At 47.3% G+C, this 27,052-nt stretch overlaps 1 protein-coding gene across 1 annotated transcript; it reads right to left on the reverse strand.

Moving 5' to 3' along the window:
* Window positions 1-3,400: 3,400 nt before the first annotated feature.
* hs2st1a (heparan sulfate 2-O-sulfotransferase 1a) lies at window positions 3,401-26,593 on the reverse strand. The gene is made up of 8 exons (XM_030114495.1): window positions 26,301-26,593; window positions 25,987-26,160; window positions 9,752-10,002; window positions 9,587-9,672; window positions 9,185-9,323; window positions 7,821-7,918; window positions 5,824-5,981; window positions 3,401-4,903 (listed from the first exon to the last, which is right to left on the reverse strand). Exons 2-8 carry the CDS (start codon window positions 26,108-26,110, stop codon window positions 4,680-4,682), a joined length of 1,080 nt encoding a protein of 359 aa, XP_029970355.1. The 5' UTR covers window positions 26,111-26,160; window positions 26,301-26,593; the 3' UTR covers window positions 3,401-4,679.
* Window positions 26,594-27,052: the final 459 nt, after the last annotated feature.

Raw genomic sequence — 27,052 nt, forward strand, 5'->3', positions numbered from 1 at the left:
CTGGTCAAAAACCCACACACAATACATTTAATAATAATAAAAAAAAAATTCTGCACTTAGTCCTTAAGCCTGGATTCAAACCAGAGATGTTTTTGCTGGTTGCATTGGTAGTCTAGTCCCCAAAATATCCACTTTCAAACCCTTTTAAAAGCTTGTTTGTTGATGCTCATCTGCATGTATTTGTATTCACTTCTCTGCAGAGTAAATCACATCTTACTTTTCTCACACATAATTAATTACCCTCAAATGCATGTCTTTCTTCCATGTGAGGAAACTGGATTACCAAGAGAAGCATGCACAGGGAGAACATGCAAACTTTACACAGAAAGATCTGGTCCAGACTGAAACCTAAGACTTTCTTACTATGAGATGAAGGTACTAACTAATACTGTACATTTCTGTGATCCACACTGTTGTAATTCACTGAGGTTTAAAACTTATATAGCTTATTTGTTAATGTAAACCTATTTGGCCATTTGGTTAAGGATCTGGCATTAGGCAAAATATACTAGCTGTTTTAGAGTGCTACATCAGTGTCAGAACAAACTTGAAATAAAATCAGCAAAATCAGCCCTTTTCATCCATTTTTAACCTCTGAGTTAAGTTAATCTCTTTAACTAATCGAATACACCACTTTGGAGAAGCACTGAAAATATCTACTGCAGTGCAGCTCCACTGCTAAAATTAAACTCAATTACAAGTAGAAGTTCTAATATTAATAATAAAAAAGGCCAGTAAAACTACAAGGTACTCTTTTTCAAATGCTACTCAAGTAGTCACTGAATTTCTAGTGATACGATTCCATTGTCACTAACTTAATCAATTCAAATGTAAGAAGCAACTTCTTTCAAAGAACATTTCTGTACTATTCAATAAAGTTGGTTCAGTTTTTTTTTGTAAGAAAACAATGCAGCTATGATTCAAACTATCAACATTTTGATAAGAACAAAATGGATCAGGTTTAAACATTAGTTTAAATTGTGGAGCTCAGTAGAGACTTTTTTAGAAGTTGTGTAATACATTAAATTATTTTATATTTATATACAGTATCAGTAACATTACAACAGCCCCATTTCAGACTCTGTATCAATAAGTCCAGTCATACAGCTAGTTAACAGGCCAACATAAATAACTTTCTTAAATAAATCAGGTGGTGTCTGCATAGAATTTCAAAATAACAAAAGTCGCTGCAAACTGATCACCAAACCCTGAGAAGGAATAACTCAAGTCCAGCGTACGCTCCAGGAGTTTGCTGACACTCAGAGCTGCAGAACAAACATTAGATGGCATGAGAAATGATAGTCAGAGTTTACTTTTGGTTTGCCAGGAGGAGCTGCCCTGCAGAAACCACGGCACAAACGCTTACCTCTTCTCCGCTGGGGCCGGAGCAAGACATGTCACACCTGAGTGAGAAGACTTACCGCTGCACTACGTGTCCCTCAGGGACACGGTCATCACAGGCCGTATGTCTGTCTCAGAGACCGGGCTCTCTGCCTGCGGTGAAGCGTCTCAAATATTTACTGTTGTGAACAACAACAACGCCGGTTTTGTCAGCCATAGACCGAGCATTGTTCATGTAATAAAAAACCACAGAGGCCTTGTTGGATCGACTTTTTAAAATGATGAGTCACTTTTTTAGATTCCCAGAAGAGGTCTCATCTTTATTTCTGTGACATTCTCAGGCGCTTCATAAAGGACGAGGCTGCTTTGCCTTTCACAGAGGGATCAGTGATCAATAAGCCCCCCTGGGCTCGGAGCCTCGCAGAGGAGATTTTATGTAACAGTTTACAAGCACTTTTCATTTACTTTCATTGATATCTGCCTTAATGAGGTACTGTTAAATCTATGTAACTCTGCCCTTGTTTTTCCAGCATAGTTTTTATAATCAAATGAACACTGCAATACTGATCTGTGGGTGTGTTACGATCCATAAACATGATGATCATTCCCAAGATTAATAGGCTGATTACGTAGTGTTTTAGAGCAACAGCATCGTTCATTGACATTTCAGGATGTTTAAGATTCTATAAATAATTTTAATCATGTATATCCAATTAATTTTTGCTATAATTTACAACAATGGCTGCCAGTTTCTTTTTTATTGTTTCCCCACTACCAGGCAGAGACAGATTTATTTACACCAAAAGAGAAGCGACTCCATAAAGAATGAAGTCGACGTAAAAGAGCATAGAGGTCAACATGATTCCATCAGCAAACTAGAAACTGTTTGTTTTGTCTTTGTAAATAATATTGATTCATCCGACCGAGCCTTTCAGCATCTAACGCCCCACACACACACCTCATCCTGGAAGTCAAACATGCACCCTGAACAAACAGGGAGCAAAACACAGCTCGGAGGGGTGACGCTGAATGTGATTTGGTTCAAGTCCACATGCTGAGGAAACACGGGAGGAAGCCCACCGATGCACGTGCAGAACATACAGAATGGTCCTCAACCAGGTAGGCCTGAGTGCATGGTAACCGTTATTCCACAGTGCGGGCCCTGATCAGAAACTTTCTAATCTTCAGATGAATGTTTAGGATATAATAAAGGTGAAGGAGTGTAGATAACAAGCAGCTCCCTCACAGTGTTTACATAATCCTTTTATATCCCGACCCATTAACAACACCTTTTCCTGATTAAATAGATGGATTCAGGTGTAATAAATCTCCAGAGGACAGGCGGTAGGAAACACACACACACACACACACACACACACACGGTCCCTGCATATCTGGGTCAGAGGGTCACAGCCAGAGAGCTGGAACTGGAAAACGATCTGAGATTAATCGGGATGAGTCCAGCCGCTGGTGGCTGTCCATGCCGGGATTAACGAGGAGCAGGGGTGAGAAACACGAGGTGGGAACAGCAGCTCACGTCAACCTTCCCTGTACGGAAAACAGAGCGCTGCGGGTATTTTAACCCTGGTCACTGGATGTGCTGCTGCATGGAAGGGAAGAGGAACATTGCTTTGGATTGATTTCAGTGTGGGGGAACACACACACAACCACACACACACACACACAGAGCAGCTCTTTACCTCCCTCTGCAGGACAGCGGCAGCTCTAAAATAATCCAGCTTCATTGGAAGCCGCCCTCACTGCTCATCACTTCAGTAATGAATTCTAAAAATAAGACACGTGCATCCATGGTGGGTTTTTTTCAAAATTCATCCGTATATTATTTATCATTCAAAAGATGTAAACAGACATGACAGCCGTGTGATTTCTACACTGCGACACAAAGAGAGAGAGCTGTAGAGAAGGCACAAAAAAACCGGGAGGTGATCTTACAGGAAGTCATCAGAGGAAAAACCCTGCAACTTTTTATCTGGACGTTTAAATAGAGGCTGTAAATCCGTACAGCTCATCCAGATAAGTGGTGCTTTTCCCCCCCCCCAACTTTATGACAGAGATGAATTAGTTGTGGGGGCCAACATTTTTCACTTTGCCTTGTTGGTGATTTATCAAGTAGGTACAAAAATCAACAGCAAGGCCGCGAGAATCACAACGGGCCCAGTGTTGGAGAGAGGCTTCCTCTCTGATCAGTCCATTAAATTGAAAGCTGCAGCTGATTGGCTTGGCATGAAAACGGGTAACAAAAGCTGCCTCAACACCTCTGAGACTCTCCAATCGACGCATCAATTTCCAGGTACAAAAAAAAACCAAAAGTGAAAACAATACTGCGGTTTTACAGCAGGGTTATGGTACAGAAGCAGACAGACAGTGTTTCCTCATTCCCAGTCGTGGCGAAGCCGAACATTTCGGCGCTGCAGCTTTACATTTACAGCTTCAGCGTAATACCAGAATGGCTCCTCTAAAAACAAATGGCGTGAAAGAAAAAAGGCATACTCCGTAATCCTTTAAATGTCACATATCGGTGAGCTCTTCGGTTCCAGTTATTCTACAATAATAAGAAAAAAAAAATACTTGTGAAAAAGTGAAACAAAAGAGCTGACCAGCACTAAGGAGGACTTCTGAAATGGTTGGAAAAAGTATTAAATATTTACAGAAGCAGCATCTTTAACATCGTATGCACTTGGATGATATATTGTGTGTAAAAGCCTCCGTCGCCCAGGAAAACTCCGTCCTGGGGAAAGCTGCACGTCTACGAGTCACATCTACAGTAGAAAATGTACACACACGCCCCGGTGAGCAGTCCGCGGTCACAGGAGGTTTATTTCAGGAAAACGTTCTCGCTCAAGTCCGACGGTACAGCGAAGAGGCCCGTTTCTAAGCGTTAGTGGTGGAGGCGGGTGGCGGGGAAGTCGTTCCACCGTGAAAAACAGTCTTTACATACAAACGACAACCAGAATAAAGAGAGAAAACACAAACAAACAGTACAAAGCCGGTGGAGACGCTTCGTCTGGATAGAGAACAGCAGATCGGGGAGTGGCGGTCTCGTCGGCCGGGTCGATGTGGGACGCGTGCCAGCAGGGGGTCCTCGGGCTCAGACGACCTCTGGCCTGACAGGGAGCGGAGGAGTTGAGAACGCGGCCCGCCGACGCTCGCTGCAAGAAACAGGAGCCGCTGGTCCAGCTGGCCGGCAACACGCGTGAATCACCGCCGCCGCCGGAGCGGCCACACGGTCCGCCGCCGCCCCGGCTCGCATCCTCCCGCCCCCAGCGCTCAGTCTTCCTGGCCTCCGCCGACGCTCCTCTGCAGAAACCTCGCCTCTTTCAGTTCTTCGGGTAGATTTTCTCATAGAAGAAATTCTGCGCCAGCAGGTAGAGTTCGCCGTCCTTTTCCCTGACAGCGTGCGCCCTCACGAACTGGAACTGTTCCAGCGCAAACTCATAGAACTCGTTCTCCATCTTCCAGATGGCCGACTGCTGCAGCTTGGCGATGGACTCCTTTGTGGGCGGTTTCTTCTCGCTGGTCTTCCTCAGGTGGGATTTCTTGCCTGTGATGAAAGAGAACAAGAATTCAATCTTGGAAAGTGAATCACAGTCAGCATTTATGCACACAAGTGTCCTATTGTGTCCGATTTCAATGCAGGCTTGATTAAAAATGCTATTTTACTATGAAACTGTGCTTTTTGCATGATGAAATGAATTCTGTTTAACTTGAAACATGATTTTGTTGTGTATATTTGTCCTGCATCGCCTGACTGCGCAGAGACTTCCTGAAGTGTTATTGCCACGATGCCACTGCCAGAATGAAAGCAAACGCAAAATCCTGTCTTTAATTTTCCTGAAACTGGATTATTACGGCTCGACTGTTGAAGCCGCACGCCGTCCTTTAAAGCCCCCGGCGAGGCTGCCAGCACGCAAACCGTTTCCAGCGTCAGAAACTTGGCAACCAGGTGACAACTGAGCGATTCAGTAGACATTTGTGACGCCTCTGCATGGAACAAGGGTCACCAAATAAAGACTGAATTTTCCAGCCAGCATGCAGATCACCAGCCACTGCTTTTTGTGCCTTTTTTTTTTTTTTGTACGACTTTCCACGAGACGACTGTGCTGCAGTCGCTGCAGTCTGAATAAAACTGAAACTATCGGGAGCTCAAGTCGTCCGTTTCAATAAATAAATACCCGATTAATGAGAGCTGGAATTGATGGGGGGCATATGGGCTGAATTTCTCTGCGCTCCACATCATTCACTCCGGCGGCCCTCGCTGTAACTAATCTGTAACTACATCAGCAAGAGGCGCGAGTGCATATTGATCACCGTTCAATTCCCAGAAGGGCAATTCCAGCTGCTAATGTGCGGCTGCAATCATGCGCCCGGGCAGGGCGGCGCGCCGAGCCACGTGCGCGTATCGACGGCGAGCCGTGAAATAGCTGATCTCCTGAGAGCTGAGGCGCCGGGCAGGTGCAGCACCTGTCTTGTACAGCTCGGTGGCTCCTCTGAAGAAGCGCGGCAGCGCCGCCTCCAGCATCATGACGAAGTCCTCCAGCTCCTCCGTCACCCCCACCAGCATGTACTCGTTCACCAGGTTGTATTTGGCCTGCTCCAGAGCCCACTGGCTGCCCACGTTCCTGCACACAGATCAGGTTTTTTTTTTTTTTTTTTCCTTTTAGATGCAGATATCGTTTTTTTTTTTTGGCGTGGCTGTTCAGGCCAGGTTGGAAAGATTCCAACAACACTTGTGAAAAAGGGATCAGAAATGGCGGGTGGGAATGAGACGGATGTTAAAGTGTGACGGGAGAAACAGAGGAGAGCTGTCAGGTATTAAGATGCAGACAGGAAGAGTGATTTAGTGACAGAACTGAGAGTTGAAATAATAAAGTCTGATTCGTCTAAACATGGTTTCCACACTGGGTCAAAGGTGCCGTCTTAAAGCTTGAGAACATTAAACACAAACTTTACTCAGACTTGCTGAATATTTGATACTAAAACGCATTTTGGCACCTGTGGCCCTTTGGGAGGGGAAGGAAATCCAATGTGTCAGGATTCGATGAACAATGTTTTCTTTGTACTTTTGGAATGAGTCAGTGAATTGAATAATGTATTCACAAGATATACATTTTCTACTCTTATGGGATATAAACTTTAAAAATCAATAAAAAAGATCTTTTTAAAAAAAAATACAATTCAGCTCTGGCAGCAACTTCACCGATTTATCTTCATCATTTATCTAAAGTTCCTGAGGGGCGTTCAATGAGAGCACCGCCGCGAGACAAATCCAGGCTTCGCTAACGTTCCTGAAGAGGTCTGATGGTTACATGATGGAAGGCAGACTCCAGGAGGGATTAGGGAGAGGTGAGCCAGAGAGAGGCCGATAACCATCACCATGTACGGAGCAAGGATCGAGTCGGAGAGAGTTATCACAGATCGCGTGAAGAGAGTGAAGCAAAAGTTATAGAGAAGGACTATGAGACTTAACGTTGAGCTCTACGGAACAAACAAACCAAGACAGCGGACCTCCTGCACAGAACGCAGCCTGAGGGAGCAATGCATGAAGCTTGGTTTTCTTATTTGAAGCGAATCCCATGAAAGAGTTAAACAGCAGTGTGTGAGTGAATCCTTAGAAAACACTTCAACACGAACGACGGCTCTGGGGTCAGGAAAATTTCACTGATCAAGGTGCAAATTTACATTTCAGGACCCTGAGATGAGAGTAATGATCACATGGCAGTAAAATGCTGCATCTGAAATGCTTTTAAAAGCAGAGAGGATCACATACCATTACCACTATTTTAAATATTGAAATTAACTCCTGATTATTTTTAATTGCATTCATAAAACAGTGTTTGGTTTGCAAAAGGGGATTGTCTTAAAATCAGAGCTGTCATATATAGGGTAAATAATTCGTTGTGACGTTTAAAGCTTTTTTTTTTTTTTAACTCATTGTCAGCCAAGATAGCTTAAAAGTCAACAAGTCATCGCTGAGGTACTCGATAAAGCTTTCACAGCAGCACAGAACAGATCAGCAAGACGGGAGTTTCACAGCCATCGTAGTTTCTCCCACATTCTTCACAGGTGAAACTCGAAGTTATCCAGGGTTGTATTGAACATTATCACTGATAAATACCATTCAATAAGGCACATCCCTTTGAACAGTCTGTTAAAGCTGCTAAATTATTCAGCGCAAGATTGCCAACAAAAGATAATAAAAAGAATATTTTCAGTTGGGTACTGCGTGGACCAAGTGTTCCCTATATGCTGTCGCAAAAATGCTGTTTATTTGATGAACGCCTCGCGTCATTCGACAAGCCAGTTCAGACTTCAGCAAAACGCGCCTCGTTGTTGGGAGCGACTCGCATTCGGTTTCGGCTGAAAGATCACAGAATTCATTAAGGGAAACAGTTTTGCAGCTACAGCAGAGCAAAGGTGGAGAAAACCAGATACGTGGCGGGCAACTTCTGAATACTCACCAACATTCAGAGTAGTGACCGCAGAAAAAAGGAATCTGGAGCCAGAGCTTCTCCGGAGCGCAGTCCGAGCCTCCAGCTGACACACATTCGTCAAACGTCTGCAGCGAAAAAACACGGCGGAAACAGATCAGCGGCTGAAGTCTGTCTTCAAACATCAGTTGTGTTGTTATTACTGTGCCTGATCAAATATTTATGACCACTTATTCGGCTCCGGAGGGAGCCTCTGCCCCTGCATCAGAAACCATCAAGCCTTTATTGTCGTCGTAACAGAAATACAACCAAATTAGTCGCAGCCCTCAAGTGAGGCCTTCGCTTCCTGAGGATGTGGGTCATGTAGCAACTCTTAATAAAAAAGACAGAAAATCTAAACGGAGAGCCAAGTGCACGCTGCTATCTGTGTCTTTTTGGTTTTTTTCTTTAATTCCCTTCGAACAGTTGGTGGTGCAGTTCATCAGCGTGTTACATGGAAAAGCCATCAGTGACTCAAAGCGAGAATTGGCTTTCCCTCAACGTCCAGATTGTTTCCATCGGCAAGGAATGAAAATCACTTGTTGTGCATGAATCCAAATAATAAAATGTTACACAAATAAGTGAGTGAATAAATGAGAGCTGCTATCCATACATATAAAGAGGCAAACTCTGCCGAAGCTTGAAAATATCGCATGAAGGGAGGCAGGTGTGCTGAAACCCAGAGACATTTAAAACACGAGAACCCTCCGATAATTCAACCATCACTTTATAGATCCAGAGCTCGTCCCGGCTGACACATGGCAGGAGGTGGGGTGGGGTGGGGTATATACCCTGACCTGTACCCAGACCGACACGGAGCGACGGACACTCTCAAAACACACACACAATCGCAACTACGACCGCTTACTACCGAACAAGTGTGTCAGTGGATTGTGGGCGGAAGACAGAGTACTGAGAACAATCCTCATCGTCAGACAGAGGGCATGAGGAGTGTGTGGTTATGTATGAGTGTGTCTATATAAAACATTGTGAAGAAATGGAGGCATCGCAGCTGACTGTCAATCTCAGGACGATGCTGCAAAGTCTAAACTTCACCGAGAAGACATTTCTCACTAAAGTCACATTCTGTTTTACTTTGTCCACAACTGCGTGAAGACAATGCAATATAAATGAAATACCCATAAAAATTAATTTTTAAAAGAAAATAAAACGCATCAAATCCAAACTTCAGAGGTCAGTTTATAAGAACGCTTCAGGAACCATGTGCAAGATTTAACCAACATAACAAGTCTTAAGAAAATCTGTCGACATCTTTGTCCAATTATTCCAAGATGAGCTTGAAAATCAAAGAACGCGACCCGTCGAATAAAAGGAACTGAATGATTAGTTTGTACCTTCTTGTCTCCTTGCTTCCTCCGTCTCAAGCCGGGCCGGTAGTCGTCCCCGAAGCGCAGGAAGTAATAATAGGACACGAGCCGCTCGATGGGATCCCTGATCACGTTGATGTAGATGGGTTTTCTCTTCACCCCGAATCTGAGGAGAATGGCTTCAGTCAGAGATCTCAGCGGGGGGGGGGGGGGGGGGGGGGGGGGGGGGGGCGTTAGCATTGCAAAGTGAATTTAAAAACAGGTGAAGAAACTTCACCAGGAACAATCCTACAGATGAACATGCAAACTGTGGAAGAGAAGGGCTGACTGGCCACAAGGTGGAGTCCAGAGATTAAACAGCAGTGTGTGTGTGTGTGTGTGTGTGTGTGTGTGTGTGTGTGTGTGTGTGTGTGTTCTGCCTCTCCTTACTTGGTGAAGTCGAGGAAGGAGACGTGTCCGTGGTAAAACGCCGGCTTCATTTCCCTCCATTCGGTTACATTTTTTACAAACCGCACCTGAATAAAAAAACCCAAAACTGGTGAGCACCGAGAGCGGCTCTGCTCAGAGCCGACCGGCCGCCGCCGCCGCTCCCACCTGGTCCTGGATGGACATGACGGGGTTGTTCTTGGTGGTGTTGATGTGCAGGACGTGGTAGTGGTTCTTGCCGCACAGGTCGTAGGCGATGTTGGTGAAGGAGGTGCTGGCCGTCTTGGGCACGCGGTTGTAGATGATGACCACGTCGTCCTCGCCGTCGGACGCCGCGGCGGTGGAGTCCCGCTCCCGCAGGCCGTCCTGCGTGTGCCGCTGCTCGATCTCTCGCACCTCGTGTCTGGCGATGGCTCGTTCTGGGGGGAGAGAAGGCCCCGGTTTGATAAACTCGTGTGGGAAAGTGAGCAGAAGGAGCAGAACGTCCTTCAGTCAGTTACTTATTATATCTTTTCTGCTATCAAACTGCACTTGACTTTTGATGTTTTGTAAAGAAACTTTTCCAAAAAGTCAATAATGAGAAATTTAAAAAGACTGGAAGTCACAGCTATGTCCAAAAGCTCGACCTCCTGAATAACCGGAGCTTCTTCACTGGTCTATCTATGATCACACACCGACATTCACCATTACGCACCACAAAGACGCTCCGAATCTGTCCTAAATTTTGGTCACTTTCACACCCTAAGCCGTCCCTGTCGGAGGCCCTGCGGCTCTCCAGTTTAACTTAATTAAAAACGGATTTTTAATTCATTTGAACATCGTCTCCGCCGGTGAGCAGACGGCGAAAACTCCTTCCCCGCTTCACACCCGGGATCAAGAATAATGTCAAGCAGGAATATTAGTTCATCATTTTTGTAAGGAACCCATTTCACGCTGCGGCGCCACGTCTCCTGCACGCTAATAAGACGGAGCTTTAATATCTGTCCTTTACCTTTACTTTCAGTGTCCTCTGCTCACCGAGCGACTGCCGGCGCTCTTGTTTTAAAGCGGATAGAAACGTAACTTTCGTGTGGGCGAGCGAGTCTGTCGAGGAGACGTGAGACGATGAAACGCTGCTAATAAAAAGCGCGGCGAGATGGCGACGAGCAGGAGGCCACGGGTTGAGGGTTAAAGGCCGGCGGTGAGGAGGTAAGGCTACAGTTATTTGATGGCTAACTGGATGTTTGCAGGACATCAATGCATGCTAAATGAGGGAGGAGGAGGTCTGGGGGGGGGGTCTGGAACGCCGCACGGAGCAGCAGAAAAGCCGGGGCCTCGGAGCCTCGGCGTGAATAGATCGCACACAAAGAGAAGCCCGGCCTTTGTCGCCCTCCGGGCTTTTCTTCATCTGAATCGGCCTCAGATTGACGGCTGTTGACAAAGCCCCGGCGCTCCGCAGGAAGGATGGAGAGTGGCGAGGGGAGGCGGCGCGCCGCCGGAGCACCTAATACCCGTGGGAGCTCTGAGGAGAAGCCAGCCTGGAGCTGCGCCTGGCAACAGACACAGTTACAGCCCGGACCGGCCTGGGCGGCCCGGCACCTGGCGCCCAGCGCCAATTAAGATGTCCAGTCTCTCCCTCCGTCTGCGTCAACCTGAACACACACACACACACACAAACACACACATTCTCTCACAGCCCCTTGGCTTACGCTCTCCTGAGCAGCTGTTAATGCGCCCCTCATCAAAGCTGGATCTGGTTACGGACGGAGCCGCTTCCGCCAGCTGCCGCGGCGCGGGGCGGACGCGCCAGGTGGTCGGAACGAGCGAGGGCGGCTGTCAACGCAGGGAACGGCCCGCGATGGAGACGTGGATTCCTCTAAAGCGACCGACAGCAAGACGCTGGACGCTCACAGCCTCCGCTCAGATGACACATGGACTGTTTTTATAACGATGGACAGTAAGACAGAGGAATAGAGAATAAAGAAGAAAACAACAGAGCGAAAATAACAGACTGACCAGGAACTACAGAAGGAACCAAGTTAGTTGAATCTGTTGTTGTGGCGACTGAGTCACACATGAACCGCAAAGTGTTGCGAAACCAAACGAAACATTCACCAAGAATACATTTAGAATTACAAAACAAACAGACATTGAGCTGCTTTGGCTTTCCTTGAATGTGGAAATCTTGGTTCCTGCGAGTCGAGGAGGAAACTTTTGATATGTTCTTGCCTTCGGGCCAAACGCTTTAGCAGCCGTGTTTGATGATTAATATTTAATATTCCAGAGACCACTTTTAAGGGGTCAGCAAGATGTGAATGCAAGCCAAACTCTTTCCCACCTTTTAGTTTTTATCCTCGTTTTAAGGACTTTATGCTTCCTGCCATGTTACAAACAAGACAAGGGTGAAGAAAACTTGTTTTTTTAAAGATCTTAGAGTGCTGAAATATTCAAGAGCAACTGGTTCCAGTGTCCCTGTTACTGTGTATAATCCACAGACCTCGCTGTCAACAGTTGAACTGGAACAATTCATTTAGTGGAAAGTGGCTGACTGTGAGGTCTGTGGATTATCAGGGCGGAGGAAACAGAAGCTGCTTTTTTATGTTTACTAAACATAAAACACAATTCCAATTAAAAACAACCCTTCAGGTCAACATAAGAAAAACTGATTTCAATCTGCCACACGGTTCAAGATTTAAAAGCCTTTCAACTGTAAATTTCATTTTGCTTTAAACAAGATTTTTTTTTTTTGGTAGCTCCAGCCTGAAACCAAGTCTTTCAAACAAAGCAAACCGAGGAAAGAGTGAGAAGGCACCGTGTCTCTCTCTCTACAATATCCTGAACTATGTGAGGGGCCCCGAAACCACTTGTTCAAGACGGCGTTTTGTGCCAAAATTTCTAACAACCAGCGAGGAGGAGAAGCGAGCACGGAGAGGGCTTCTTAGGCTTTGTAGTAGACGCCCTATTCACTGGAAGCCTGAACACACTTGGCACAGACCTTCATATCAGAGGGCGCCACACACACAAACTTCAGCTTAGCGCTCCCTTCTGAGGTCATTTAATTAGAGAACAAAAGCCTGAATTACTATGGCCACACAGCGGGCCTCCTTTCATTCCACGTTTCCGTCGGTTTCTTCCCCCCCTCAAGCCGTCTCTGTGCATTAAAAGCTAATTATGAACCGTGAAGCCAACACGGTCTTAAACATTGTGACAACTACAAGCCTATTACTCCGAGTTTCATTCAGAGTGAGGGACAGGCGGAAGACGGAGTGCTGGTAGTTGAACTTATTTACCGAAGCAATTTCACGCTGATTAGACGCGAGCGTTGGAAATCATCATTCATATTCGCCGGCAGATCGGCGAAATGTGACAGGCCGTCATGTATTATTGCCATCACATCAGATCTGATGGGATAATAAAAGTGGGGGAGAAAAGATGATCCTTTCCCCGAGCAGCTCATAAATCTATCAGCGCTCCGATCCGCCAGTTGGAGCTCGCTCCCTACCCTCCCGCTGCCGCTTCCCCGGAGAGGGGTCGCCCCTCCAACCGAATCCTTGAGCTAGGTGGGTAATAGAGATTGGCTATCGGCGGCAGACTGAGGTGTACGGCTTGTATGGTTTTGCTTGGATGCCACTGGATTGCAAAATCAATGGAGGATGACAGGAAGGAGAGATCTAGGTTACTGCTGCATAAAAACCGAGTTAGTCTGCCACCACTGCTGCCGCCGCCGCCGCTGCTTCTCCCTCTTCTCTCGATATAGACTTGGATGCATGCGGCTGTTCTGCACTGCCAGGTTTCCAAGGGGACAGTTATGTCACCGCTGCAGCACGTTAGAATAAAGTGTGCACTTCCGAATTTCTAATTATTCTAATTCATTAGGATCCGTTTAGCAAAGAGTGGATTATCAGAGAGGACGAGAGAAACGGCGTGCTGACTGGGAGATTCAGGCCCCGCCGAACAGAGCTCAGCCTGCATTAGTATTCTTCTTCAAGAAACACGAAACATGCTCCGAGAGGATTGTGTCAAGCCTTTCAGAACGGGAATAAAAGTGCATGCCTTCATGAAGTGATTTTAGAAGATCTTGCAGACGGACTCAGTGTGGTTACATGATGATTATAATTTGGAATTAATTTATTCTGAATTAAGTAATTCAGAATTATATTCATGGATTAAACATAAAGAATTCTGATTGGACAGGGGGCGGCCGTGACGTTACTGACATCTCCCGGAAGTAAATAGCGTTTCTCTTGTCTTTCTTTCTCGATTAACTTTGATACAGCTTTGAAAATGTCCGCGTTGTTAGGCGCCGATCGATCACCTCGTTTCACTATATCAAATTCTTCTAAAACTGCCGTTAAATAAATTGTCGAAACGCGGACCGCGGGCCGCCATCTTGTAAAATTGCGTCATCGCGACAGCGCATGCGCAGAACAACAACAATGAAGTCGAGCCTAATTAGCGTATAATTCCGCTCCCAAAGGAAAATAAACCCAGGAGAATAAAGTTTTCAGGTGTTTACATGGTCCTTTTAGAGCAGAATTAGGCTTTATTCGGATTAATAGAGTAATATAAAAAGTCCTATATAAACACACAGAATCACACTTGTTTCATTCGATGACAGAAAAACCCAACTTCCTGGTGCGCTTAGGCCAGATTTTTGAATCGGGGGTTTATTTTTGACTTTGAGGCATTTTTTCCCCCCCACTGACTGACACACAAGTGCGAAATCAACCCTCAATGAAAGGACGCATTCACTGGTCTGTCCTCCAAAGTAGAGCTGCAGGAGACAGGAGAGCAAGAAAGGAGGAGACAAGGACGACGCAGGTCGGAAACGTAGCCAGACAATCTCATCCGACGGAGCTCCGGGGCAGAGCCGGATTAACGCGTTCGGGGTCTGGGGCCAAACGTTTGCTGATGAGCTTCTATGTTAAACCGCACCTTCGGTCCTCTGAGTCTCAGCAGCTAAAAAGACAGCGTCAAATAAATTGTGGAGAGAAAAACAGCACTGTGACCAAAATTGACCTTTTTTTTTTTTCTTTTTTTTTTAGCCGAGTCTGTCTCCTCGAGGTTTTAAAAATGAACCAGCGTCGCAGAGCCCCGTTCGGCCGGCCTCAGTGGCTTAGCAACCAATTAATACGGATCAAGCTGCCGCAAAGGCGGATGGATGTAATTCCCCATTAACCTTTGACTGGAAGAAGAGATGATAATTAGTCTTGGGGGGGGGGGAACATGCTCAAGACACTTCACTGGGTGGACGATGCTGGAACACACACCTTTCGGTTCGCACTGGTGTCAAAGCATAACATCGTCATATCGTAAAGGTACTTTATTAGATGGAGACTGAACTTCAGTGATGCAAGATTCATGAAAATATCGCCCTGCTATAGATGCTGTAGAAATTAAATGAATATTATCATCAATCAAACTCAAGTTTTAATGAACTGAGAAGCATTAATAGCTCTAGCTTCCTGCTCTTGTCGAGTCTCCTTTCTTCAGAAGCTTGTTGAAGAGTTGATTCTTTACAGATGATCTCCTGTTTTCCTGGTTGTACTGAATTGATCTAAAACTGGTCAGTAGGACACAGTCGGGTCGATCAAGCTGCTGTGATGCTGGCTGGTAACTTTCCAAGAAATGCTTGAAAAGGTTAATGATTTATTCAGTCATTGCGCAACCTGATGCGATAAAGGGAAACAAAACAAACAAGAGTTTGTTTTTCTGTGAAGAAATTAATCATTAAAGCAATTGCACATAATTTTCCTGCGGTCACAAATAGTGAGTGAATAACTCGATGGGGAACAATGAGGAAAAATCATTTTTGCTCCCTTTGCTATGCAACAATGACAACAACAAAAAGCAGCTCATACTTGCTATTTTACGTCCTCTTGAGGAAACATTTTCGAGATGATTTCTTGTGAAAAACCCAGCAGATCGGCAGATTGAGAAACACCGAACCCCCGTCCGTCCCTCCCGGCTACACTGTAGATCCTCGTATATAGGAAAGTTTCAAGGTGAGGTGATATTTCCACTCTAGGACTTGGTGCCAATGCTTTTCAAGGCTCCATAAATAAAGGCCAAAGAGTTTTTCATTGTTATGACTTTCAAAGTAATCCTGCTTTCACTGAGAGATGCAGAGATTAACAGGAACAGGAGAGGTGGAGGAGGAGGAGGAGGAGGAGGCGCCGCTAAGGTCATGGGTAAGACTTTCACCATGCCTGGAGGGGTGGGGGTGGGGGGGGCACTCCATCCTCTGGAGATATTGCTGCTGCCGATGATCCCAGGAGTTGAATTCAGCACAAACAATCCGTGTAAAAGGTCACACATCCTGCATATGTTGGAAATTTTGTTTTTTCTCTCTCTCTTTCTGACAGAAGTAGCACTCTGTGTATCTCTGTCAGACGCCGCCGACAAAGCATTCCTCAGATACAGAGCGGGACTCATCGCAGACAGTTTAAACGCTTTAGTGGTTTGGAGATGGGTCTGGAATACACAATTACACCATTGAAAGTGAAAACGGTGGACGATCACACGAGTCAATCTGAGCAACTGTCAAACTATTTTATTATTTAACTCAGTTGTGTTGGTGACCAACACAACTTTTTTTCTTTTTATTCCTTTGGAGAAGGCTCTATATTTGCTCATAGTCAATAAAATTTCACCATGGAAAGAAAGATGTTTAGATAGCAGAAGAACATTTTGAAAAAGCATTCTTACATATTCTGTTTTTTTTTTTTAAATAACTGAATCAGTTTTACAAATAACTTGTTTGATTTCAGGGAGAAATGACTGTCTATTGAATCAGTCATCTTTCTAAGAATATTCCTATTTTTTGAGCGCTGCACAATGAAGGATTTCCTTTCCCTGGATATGCAGATCTTCTGGAAAACTGCAGATACTGTTGTCTGCGAATGCTTGGTTCTCTCTAATTGGAAAGGAAAGTCAAGTCTCTCACTGCAGTGGGATTCAGGTATTATTATTCCCACTGCTGCTGCAGTGACGCACCGGCAGGAGCAGACAGGGACCGATTGTTTTCAATACTGGGACAATTCAGACCTGCTTAACTGAGTTAAACATTGAGCATTAAGGCGGGATTCAAACCGTCACATTGGCAGAAATACCGATCAAACTGTTCGCTCATTTTTAAAACTCGACTTCAGCTGCGATCACCCCTTTCTTTCTGAGTGTAGAGAAACGACAGATGAAAAACAAGCTGCTGGAGTAACGTTGATGTTCCACTAAATAGGCCGCTGCCACCCGTTTCCTCGTCTAAATGCAAGGCATGCCGCCACGCTAATGATAACAATCCGGGACAGATGAGGAAGATAATCATCGTGGCTCAGGCTGCCACTTTCTCCCCCGCTAATATGTCTTTTGTGCGATCGAAGTCGGCGGTGCCGTCTGACAGGTGAGCCGATAATGTCTGGAAAAACAGGGAGAGTAAAGGGGGCCGCGTTCGGGCGCCTCGTCAGAAAACAGCCAGTCAGATGAGATTATGGAGCAATTTATACAGATGGCAGATCCCATCATTCCGCTGTCTTGTTAAGTAAAGGCAGGTCTGACAGGTTGTGGCGAACAGGGGAGGAAAGCGGCGATTGATTGGACCAGATCTCATCTTGGCACATATTGTCAATGACTAAGCAGTGGGAATTAGCCAACACGTTCAGAGGCAGTTGTGCTTCAGAAGAAGGAGAATATATCGAAGTCGGGTCTTGTCAGGAGGAGGAGGTATTAAACACGTTTGTTAGGAGGAAAAGAAGCCACAGTGAAAACGTCGACCATGGCTCAACGCTTCAGATAAAACCTCCGAAACACTGCAGTGGGATCCGCAGACATGAAGAATCCACAAATAGTTGAAAGCACAGAGGTTCTGCACTAAAATACGACTCTGAGCCCTCCTGTCCTGATATAACAACAGTGTTTGCATAACAGCAGAGATCTGGCTCCGCGCTACAGCCGAGATACCCGGCGTTCCCGCCTCCCCGCCACAGATAATTAATAATGCATGTATACGAGGGTCCGGGGAAAACTCCACACTCTATCCAGACGGGGCAGACGACAGCTATTCATAGGTTCAGTGATGGATGGGGCGGGCAGGTGATCGCCGCAGAGGATCCGTCCAGAACCCAGGACCGTGACGGAGCGGCGACGGAGCGCCTCTGCAGTGAGGCCGGTTCGGTCAGCGCCGCCTCTCCGCAGATCATTTTCCCATCTATTCTTCCCCCGAGCGTCTGCAGGCCGTTTGGACGGCGTTCACTTCATCGGGTCACTGCGAATCGCTCCGACTTTACTCACCGACACGGATTCTGGTCAATACGGAGTCTTGACTCACTACCAGCCCTCTTTTACTCTCTCTCTCTCTCTCTTTTTTGTCAGCTTAAAATCTATAAACTTGGCCATGTGGAATTGATTCAGCCTGTTCCTGTGTGTGTGTGTGTGTGTGAGGTTACTAGTGAATATAAATACACATCAAATCCTTAAGATGCTGCTGAAAGTATCCCCTCGTTTTTTAAAGCCAGATTTCCATCTTTCACGTTGTGATTTATTCACATGAAACTTTCTCAGCGTTCATCCACAGATTCCGACTCAGCGGGTTTAATGAAAAGTGTTGATCTGCATCGTGTTTGAGACCAAGAATCTCGCTGGTTTGACTGCAGGCTGGGGAGATTTCCTATGTGGAGTTTGCATGTTCTCACTGAGCGTGCTTGGATTTCCTCCAGTTTCTTAATTTAGTGCAAAATCATGCATCTGAGGTTAGCTGGCGACTTTGTATCTGTAATACCAACATTTTTTCCCTTTCCAACAGCACGTCAAGTGGAATATTTGGGCTTCTCTCTGTGACACAAATTAAATCTAATTAAATTTCAAATATCATAAAAATGAATGTGTTCACTTAAAAACTAAATAAACAAAAAACACCTCTCACTGACCGGCTGCGAGCTGCAGACAGTTGCTATAGAAACAGTGACGAAAAACTTTTTGGTATCAATTAATTACGTCCGACTTTGTTTAATAAGGTCGGAGCGAGATACAATCTAATCCTCTGTAGTACCCGTGCAAAAACACACAGGGGGGAAGACCCAGACAAGTTGAGGGAAATAAATGAGCTTGATCAATCGGTCGGGTGGTGGTCGCATTAGTGCCTGATAAGAAGTCAATAAAAACCAGAAAGGGAAGCAGCCACTCAAACTGCCTGATCCTGGTCCAGCAGGGGAACGTCTGACTGGGAGAGCTGAAGATCCAACCGCCCAGACGACTTCATTAAAAGTGCTGCTACACACACACACACACTCACACACACACACACAACACAGCTGTTCGCCGAATCGGTGGAGGAAATTGGGAGAAGGAAGCAAACATTCAGCCTCGGCGGCTCCTCGCTGGGCGAGCTGTGCTCTGGACACGTTGCAGGTAAACCGGATCACCGCGGCTTCGCGCCAGCGCCGCAGATATTAGGAGCAAAGTTGAACCAGAGGTCAGAGAAGAGAGAGAAGACGGCCAGCTCTCCTCCAGCTTCTCTTTTCCTCCCTCATCCCTCCCTACTCTGATCAAATTGGTTGTAAAAAAAAAAAAGCTGCAGGTTTGCTTTTTTTTTTGTCCCCTTTTCATTGGCTTATGGTTTTTATCAGCCGGGGCTTTAAATATTTCTGTGTCACAATGAAAATTAAATCATCTCTTTTATTCCCTCCGCACCTCCCCTCCACACTTCCTCCTCTTCTGGCAGCACCTTATTTCAGCAGCAGCCAGCTGCAGATATTCTCCTTTCAGAATTTCACCCAGTGAGGTTCGTAAAGCAGGGGAAGCGTCTCAATCGCTTAAAATACAACCAACAAGTTGAATAAGAGCAGAGTCTTTATTAGATGTGATCTGATAAAGTGAATTCTAAGAATGATAAACTAAAAGAGAAACTTGCGATTTGAGGAATCCGACCACAGATACCATCAGCTGTGAGAAAAGCTGCAGGTTCCAGCGAGGAGCGAGCCTCAGCATGTCAATACGAGACGTCGCTGCTTCCATTCTCATCATAACATCGTGTGCATCAACTCCACCGTGCTCAACGCTGGAGCCGCTCAAGGCTGTGTTCTCACACTCTTTATTTGCGCCGCTAACTCCCAACCGCGCGGAAACAGATCCGCTTCCAGGGTGAGAACGCAGGAGAAGAGCTTCAACACTTGGGGGCTGCTGTGAAGAGAAGAACCTGATGCTGAGCGTGAGCAGAGGTCGCGACCCGAGCATGTTGCTGTGCGGCTCAGTGTGGGAGAAGGGAGATCATACATTCCTCGATCAAGAAGTAGATCCGGCAGAGACTGCACTTCCTGATAAAGCTGGAAATAAAAATTATCTCTGCAAACCAAACTTTGGACTTTCACAGAGGGGTGGGTGAGAGCAGCCATCTCCCCGTCTCATTTTGCCTGTATGCTCTACGATGTGAAATTAAAAGGAGGGTTTCCTAGAAGATAAAGACAAAGAAAAGTCGCAGCAGCATCCAGTGTCAATGCTCACTTTTCCACTGATCTACATCTCGATTAAATAACCGGATCTCATTGGCCGTCAGTCAGAACCCACCAGCCTGCAGGGTTCTGGTGCCACAGGATATTCAAGATGATTAGCGGGCCGACACCTTCGCCGAGCAGTGACTCAGGAAGACAGGAAGACGGCGGGGAGAGGCCGAGGAGGTCAGGGGGTGAGGGGGGTGAGGGGCGGGAGCGGGGGAGAGGGTTGCTCTTCTCTTCCAGAACAGCCTCCAATTACATCCAGGGTGTGAAACCGTCCATAACACCCCGATTAGCCTGTCCGTCATCGGCAGCGAGCGCCGAGTCGGCCCCGGTCGCCGCCGTGAGAACGGCCACTTCACGGGAACGCGCTGCCCTCTCAGACAAAGTGCAGGACGGGGGACATAAATCCACGGGCCCAATCGAAGCCCTGCAGAGGCCCGGTGTGGCCGGCAGCACTCCGCCTCTCAGCCTGCCACAGCAGATCCATCCCCGACACGCAGCGGGCTCCCTCCATTAGCCACCCAGACGCCATGTTTCCGAGAGAGGCCGAGCGTCCGGGGCGGAAGACGCCACCGGCTGCTCGTCGAAGCAGACGCCAAGGTGCGGAGTGAGAAGAAACGACACACACTCCCGCCGCCGCTCCCGGGGGGAGGCTAAAAAGAGACGGTAGGTGGCAGGGAGAGTTCAGAGCGAGACGGAGCGCTGTGAAAAAAGAAAGGAGAGGAGAGAAGGGGGTTTTACACATTCAGGAGGGAGAGGCTCACACCTGGAGTCACGCAACGACACGAGAGCAGCATTACCGCCGACGTGCCGCCAATTAGCTTTAAAAGGGAAGCAGCCCTTTGGTGCGGCGTGAGTCACAGACACCTGCCGACACGCTTAACGAACGTGTGGGAGGAAGAGGAAACGCGGCAGACGCTCGGATCATCAATAAAATGGGACTTCAGGAAGAAAAAACAACCGCGCGGCTCAAGGTCCTGCATCAGGAGCGGAGTGGCCGATGGACGGCAGGGTCGCCTCAGCGCCGGCGGCGAAGGCGGAAAGTTCCGCTAATGCCTGATCGGTGTCCCTTTCAAGAGCAAATTCTCCACCAGTTCCACGGGTCCCTTGAGCAGGGCGGCCCGCAAATTGCCTGGCATGGCCATCAAAGTCAAATTCAAAGCCGTGCCGGGAGTTTGACGGTCCAACGCCGGTCAAACGAATGCTTGAAAGTCTTGCGTCAAACGCTCCGACAATGGGCGCATGCATCCCCGTCCTCGGTCTGCGTTCAATGGCGTTCCTCTTCTCTCTGCGCCCGCCACAGAGACGTCTGTGTCTGGACCCAAAACGCCGGCACGCAACAGATGGAAATGGAAATCCAATTCTTTTAATCAGGCTGAATAACGGCCAGCAGATAAAAGGCGACAATGTTGAAGGGAAGAGAATCCGTCCTGCTGAGAAACACACAAACCTCCCATGGCCTGCAGGGCAGAGCTACAGAGATCTTTTTTCTCTCCGGTTACAAGGTGACAGTTTTATCAGCGACATTTCTATTTATGTAGCGCCCAATAAATCATAGCTGCCCACTGACATTAACTTGCCACACATAGCTACACGTGCTGCAGTTGTTTTTTTTAACGATTTTAGAGCCTCAAAAACAGTATCAGACCTCAGATTTCGAAAATTAAAAACCGTGTTTTTATGAACGTTCTCCTCTAAGGAAATAAACGAGATCTAGAACGAAAGACACCACAGAGAGGTGTTATGTAAATAACGACGCGCTGAGCTTTATAATGGCCGTGCTTCCAGCTGGACAGAAGGAAAGCATTCCTGAAAGTAAAAGCAACCGGTATCCATACATCAGAACACGACGTCTCACTTCGCTGAGCTTATTCTGCTAAATTGAGGCCCATCCCGCAATCTCCAGTGCAGCACAAGCTGAAATTTTCACACACGAAAAACAAGCTGTGCCAAATTAATCCTCACATACCAAAGAAGAAGAAGAAGAAAAAAAAACATGTCAGCAGGATCCCCCGAGTGAAGGCACATTTTTGGCAAATACAAATGACTAAACTGCATTGTAATCCTGAGGCAATTTACATTTTCTTCTTTTCAGGCAGCAGGAAAACCCCTGCGGTTCGGGCCCTGCGAGCGCCGTTTGAAAAGCTCGCGCTCAGAGAAATCTCATCAGAGTCGGCTCCCACATCCAGCTGACTGATTACATTCCCTAAACTTCTTCAGAAGATCTAATCACAGCTCAATCAAGTCCAGGAGTTTGTCTCCGGTGTGGCGTCACTGGCGAACGCCGCCCTCGTACGTAGCGTGGAATTCTTCAAGGTGAGCTCCTGAAGTGAGAGAGTCCAGTGGCGGCGCTGATCGGTAGAGTCAAGCTTGGAATCCTCATTCGACTCTTTGTTTCCATCCATCGATCCGGCGCCGGTCTGCGCTGCCGCTGACCCAGCCTGCAGGGGCGGCGGCGGCCGGAAGGAAATACCGTGGGTGTAATGGATTAGGCCCACAGCGGGACGCCCAGCTGCACGGCGGCGTGTTTGTAATGCAGGAACGCCGCTCGCTGGAACCGTGGGACGACGATTAGCTTTGGAGGCAAACCGCAGCTTGTCTGCCCTGCGGGCGGCGTCTAATGGGGGGAGACGATTCGACCGGGCGATGGGCTCTCCCGCCGGTCATCCCGCCTGGCAAGGAGCTAACTGTCAACGATACGGGATCGTGACATAAAGAGCTCCTCCCACAAATGGACCTGCAGCAGGCGTACCTGGTAACGTGAGCGGCCCGTCAGCATCCCGCCTCCGTTCCCAGCTATCCGGCCACGCGGCACATAATTCAGGGCTCCGGTATACAGACGTCTGCTCGGCCCGGTCATCCGTCACGGCGCTTTCTGCCAAGTCGACAGATTCCCGCGGCGGCAGCGGTGGGCGGTTGGGTTGGGGGGTGGGGGCTCTCAGGTTCTGTTTCAGCACCCAGGGAGGCTGTGTGTGTGTGTGTGTGTGTGTAGCCCGGGAGAGTCTGGATTTTCCCTGGGTGTAAAGTATAGCCCTTTACGGCAGCACTAAACCACGTCGCAGGCCAATATAGCCGTCCGTCCCTGCAGGACTCCTGATTGTTCCAACATGGGAAAACTCAGCCGGGAGACCCGGTTCAGTGAAGACGGCTGGTCGACGCTTTATTTACAACCTGGCCTGGACGTTCTCCCCAATGGAGACTCAACGTTTTAGGCGCCCAACAAACTCTCGCAATTAGTCAATTCCCCTTCAGCTCCTTCCAAATAAGTTGAACAGCAGCTTGATTTCATGAATTTCACGTCAGCTGATCCGTGCACAGCTCCATATCCACAGAGCCCGTTTTCTGAGTTTCTGGCCCTGAAGCACCGCTGTGCCGCTCGGCCCGGCCGTCTCCGGGCTCCAGCCGCCGGGCTGAAATGAGCCGCTCGGTAATGAGCTCTGCAGAGGGCTGATAATGACCCATTTGTTTGAATCAGGTGTGTTGCGCAGAGAGAGCCATGTAAATCATGCAGGACGGAGGCGCTGCCACGGCTCCATGCCTCCCTGACTCGCAGTCAGAAGCCGAGCTTTGCCTCGCTGTGATGCCAGCCTGGTGCCGAGGTTAATTAAAAGAGCCGACACAGTAGCCTCCACTGCTGCCAGCGTTTATTCCTGCACGTCAGGAATCACATTACTAATGTTAGCAATAGTTATTAATGCCACAAAAAATGCTGAGCACAGTCACAAGAAGCTTGTTTTTCGGTTTCCCCCCCACCAGCAAACACACATCTGTGCCTCTTCATCTTCCTTCTCTGTCAGAACTACCTGCTCTTTGGTTCTAACGTACTGCCTTTACCCAGTTACCTCCCAGCCTGCGTCACCACAGAGCCATTCAGAGCTGTCTGAATGGTATTACAGCAGGTGGTGTGCAGCAGCCGCCCCTCATCCTCCTCCTCATCCTCCAGCCTGTTCAGGGAGTCTCTCCAATTTTACCTTCGGCTTTCCGTTACTCTGCTCCACCAGCCTGGAGACTTCTCCTCACTTTATTGGTCTCACTGATATTTGATGTACTGCCTCCTCATCAGACGACTGACTGACCTCCTTATTCAAGTAGTGATGAAGACTGCATGAAAAGACCGAGAACACGGCACAAACTGCACAAAGCCACAAACAAAGGTTTAACCTCACTTGTCTGTCGGGGGACTGAACGTTAATCAGTAGATGTGCTAAACCATCAACGAAAAGCAACTCAGCTTCTAACGTGAAACAGAAAATCATGTTATTAAGCCAGTAAGACATATCTACATCTCTGGGCCTGGCTGAAATCCAACATTTGAATGTTTCTGCCTCATCTCTCAGACAGCTTCTGCTTTCAATAAACAGACCGAGGAGACACAACAAGGCAACCTTCAAACTCTTCAAAAGTCCCAGTGTTTCAGATTACTCGGACTGTTTGGCGCTCACTCTAATCACACCTCTGTATACACAGCATGGGGACACTTTGTGATTTCCCAGCCTTGCTTCACCCAGGTCTAACCTGGTCTTGTCTACAAATGCCTTGACAAGCAGAGGTATTTCCAACAGCGTGAAGGGGTTTTTTCTTCTTCTTAAGAGCTGCTGTAAGCCATGTGAGCAACCATCACGAAAAAGCCAAAACATCCTCCTGCTCCCTGCTCCACAGCTCAGCGAAAAGCCAATGAGACGTGGCGTGAACCTCTGAGGTACGCCGGGCTGCACCCTCCGACAGCCTGCTCTGCTGCGCCTTAAAAAAAAAAAAAAAAATCCTCCACAGTGGAAGCACCAGCGAGATAATCCCGCAATGTCCCAGATCTTTATTGGGACTGAGCCCCTGATGGGAGCAAGCAATGGGATTTGAACGCCGAGGCGACCACGTTGCAATCAGAGGAGAGAGTTTGGTGAAAGGGCAGCGGAGGATTTGCAGCAGGATGGTGTCGTCAGTCAACCAACCATATTACTAGAAAGCAGCTCTTTTCTGATCTCTGCTGTTTCCCCCCAGCGACCAGCCTCAGGGTTCAAACAGACCATCCTCCTGACCCGACACAGGATCTCACATACACAACAGTGACTATTTAAATGACTCCAGCATGTTCAGCTCACAGTCCACATTATTATCACAGGAACAGAAAGTGCACAGAATATGAAACTGGGTGGAGGCATTTTTTTAACCACTGAAAATGAGAAGTGCATAACATAAAAGTTAAATATTGATTTCAATGGTTTGTCTAACAGAGTAAGTCAAATCCATCCATCCATCTGGTAGACTATTTGTGAGTTGGATGAAACTAATGACCCTGAAGAAAACCAAAACCTGCATGAGAACGCACGAAAAGCTCCAGCTGGACTTGAGCTGGGAACTTTCTCACTGTTAACCGCTATCCCACCGTGTTCTCCCATCGCTGCAGAAACAGAAGCATTCTTTACTGTGTGTTAGAAGATTTACAAAGCAGAGCAGCTTTTCCAGAGGTATTTATTCATTCAAATCGCAGCATGCAAAGTGTTTCTGAGGTTAAAGTATACTGTCCTGACCTTGTCTGGGAATTTCTAGCACTCTGTTTTATCCAGTTCACCAGGCAATACCTGCCAGATTATCCAATAAATATTGCAAAGATGAGCATAACTTTGAGTTTCACTCATAGCAGCACTCAGTCGCAACTTTTTTGTCAAAAGGAAACAGGAAGAGACGAAAAGCCTGTCTTCAGTTTCACCCTGTGCCAAACAAATTATATTCTACACGCGTTGCGTAAACTGCATTAGTTCACAACACTACAGATCAGGACATGTTTCTTTGTCTGGATCGCACCTCTTCTTCCTGGCTCAAAAGCACTACAGCAGGACTGCCCTCGTCCAACACCCTGATCCGAGAGGGGAACGTGCAGCAGCAGCCTGGCCGCGTTTGCGTCGGGTTAACGGGCTTGCAGCCGCCGCTCTCTCAACTTACCGAGCTTTCCCCGGGACTCCTCCAGCTTCTGGATCTGGTTCTCCAGAAAGAACATGGCCACTGCGAACGCCAGCAGCGCCAGGAGCTGCAACTTGGGCGGCATCATGACTCTGAGCAGCCCCATCAAATCATCCGGAGAGGGATTCGGTCAGTCCATGGTCGGAGGAGGAGACGCTGGGAACACGGGAGAGAAAGAAGCGACGGTGATTACAAAGCAGCTGAGTGCGTGTGTGTGTGTGTGTGTGTGTGTGTGTGTATGTGTGTGTGTGTGCGTGGCCCTCCCTCTCTCCCACTGTCCACCCCCCTCCGCTCACCACAAATGCAACGTAATCATGCTCCGTTATCTCTTCTGGTGCGATCCCCCGGTAGCGGAGCGCCGTGGAGCCGCGGGGGTGTCTCCGCGCTGCGGATTCGTCCCTCCTGGATGTGGGAGCGGTGGTCCTAGCCGCTGTCGCCTGCGTCCCCCATGAAGCTCTGTCCCGTCCCATCCAGTGCGCTCACGGCCGCACCGCGCAGACACCGCTACAACCGGTCCGATCATTGGATGTCCCGGCAGTCCACCACCGAGCGCGGCCTCTCCATTCGTCCAATCTCACTGCTTCATCCACCCGGATTGGACGGTTTCCATCGGCCCACCCGGACTCCGCCAGCAGGGGGCGCACTGCTGTCTGAACGGTGCGTTCAAGTATGGAATGTTTATAATTTATACTGATAATTTAAATCGGTTATGACACTAGATAATTGGATTCTGTATTTTTGTATACGTTCTAAATATTTTAAAAATATTTGTACTTCATGATGACACGTCTATTTGGTACGAATTGAGTGAATGAAGTATTTCAGAAATAGTTTCATATTTTTTATGTTATAATTTATTTATTTCGTACTTTATTAAGTCATAGCGTGATTATCTATAAAAGCACAATTGAGTATTAAAAAGGTATCTTACGACATAAAGTTGTGAATGCAACTGTACATATTTCATGAAGTGGCAAAAGCTGCAGAGCTGGTAACAAGTGGAGGAGAGTTTTTTTAATAGAACATAATTTTGTTTATTATGTTGGAT

The sequence above is a fragment of the Salarias fasciatus genome, chromosome 18 (assembly GCF_902148845.1).
Source record: "Salarias fasciatus chromosome 18, fSalaFa1.1, whole genome shotgun sequence".
Classification (NCBI taxonomy): Eukaryota; Metazoa; Chordata; class Actinopteri; order Blenniiformes; family Blenniidae; genus Salarias; species Salarias fasciatus.

Coding starts and splice junctions, on each gene's coding strand:
- hs2st1a (XM_030114495.1), bottom strand. CDS start 26,110: ATGGGGCTGCTCAGAGTCATGATGCCGCCCAAGTTGCAGCTCCTGGCG. Junction 10,003..25,986: donor GGAGTCCCGGGGAAAGCTCG/GTAAGTTGAGAG, acceptor CTCTCCCCCCAG/AACGAGCCATCGCCAGACAC. Junction 9,324..9,586: donor TCCTTCCTCGACTTCACCAA/GTAAGGAGAGGC, acceptor CATTCTCCTCAG/ATTCGGGGTGAAGAGAAAAC.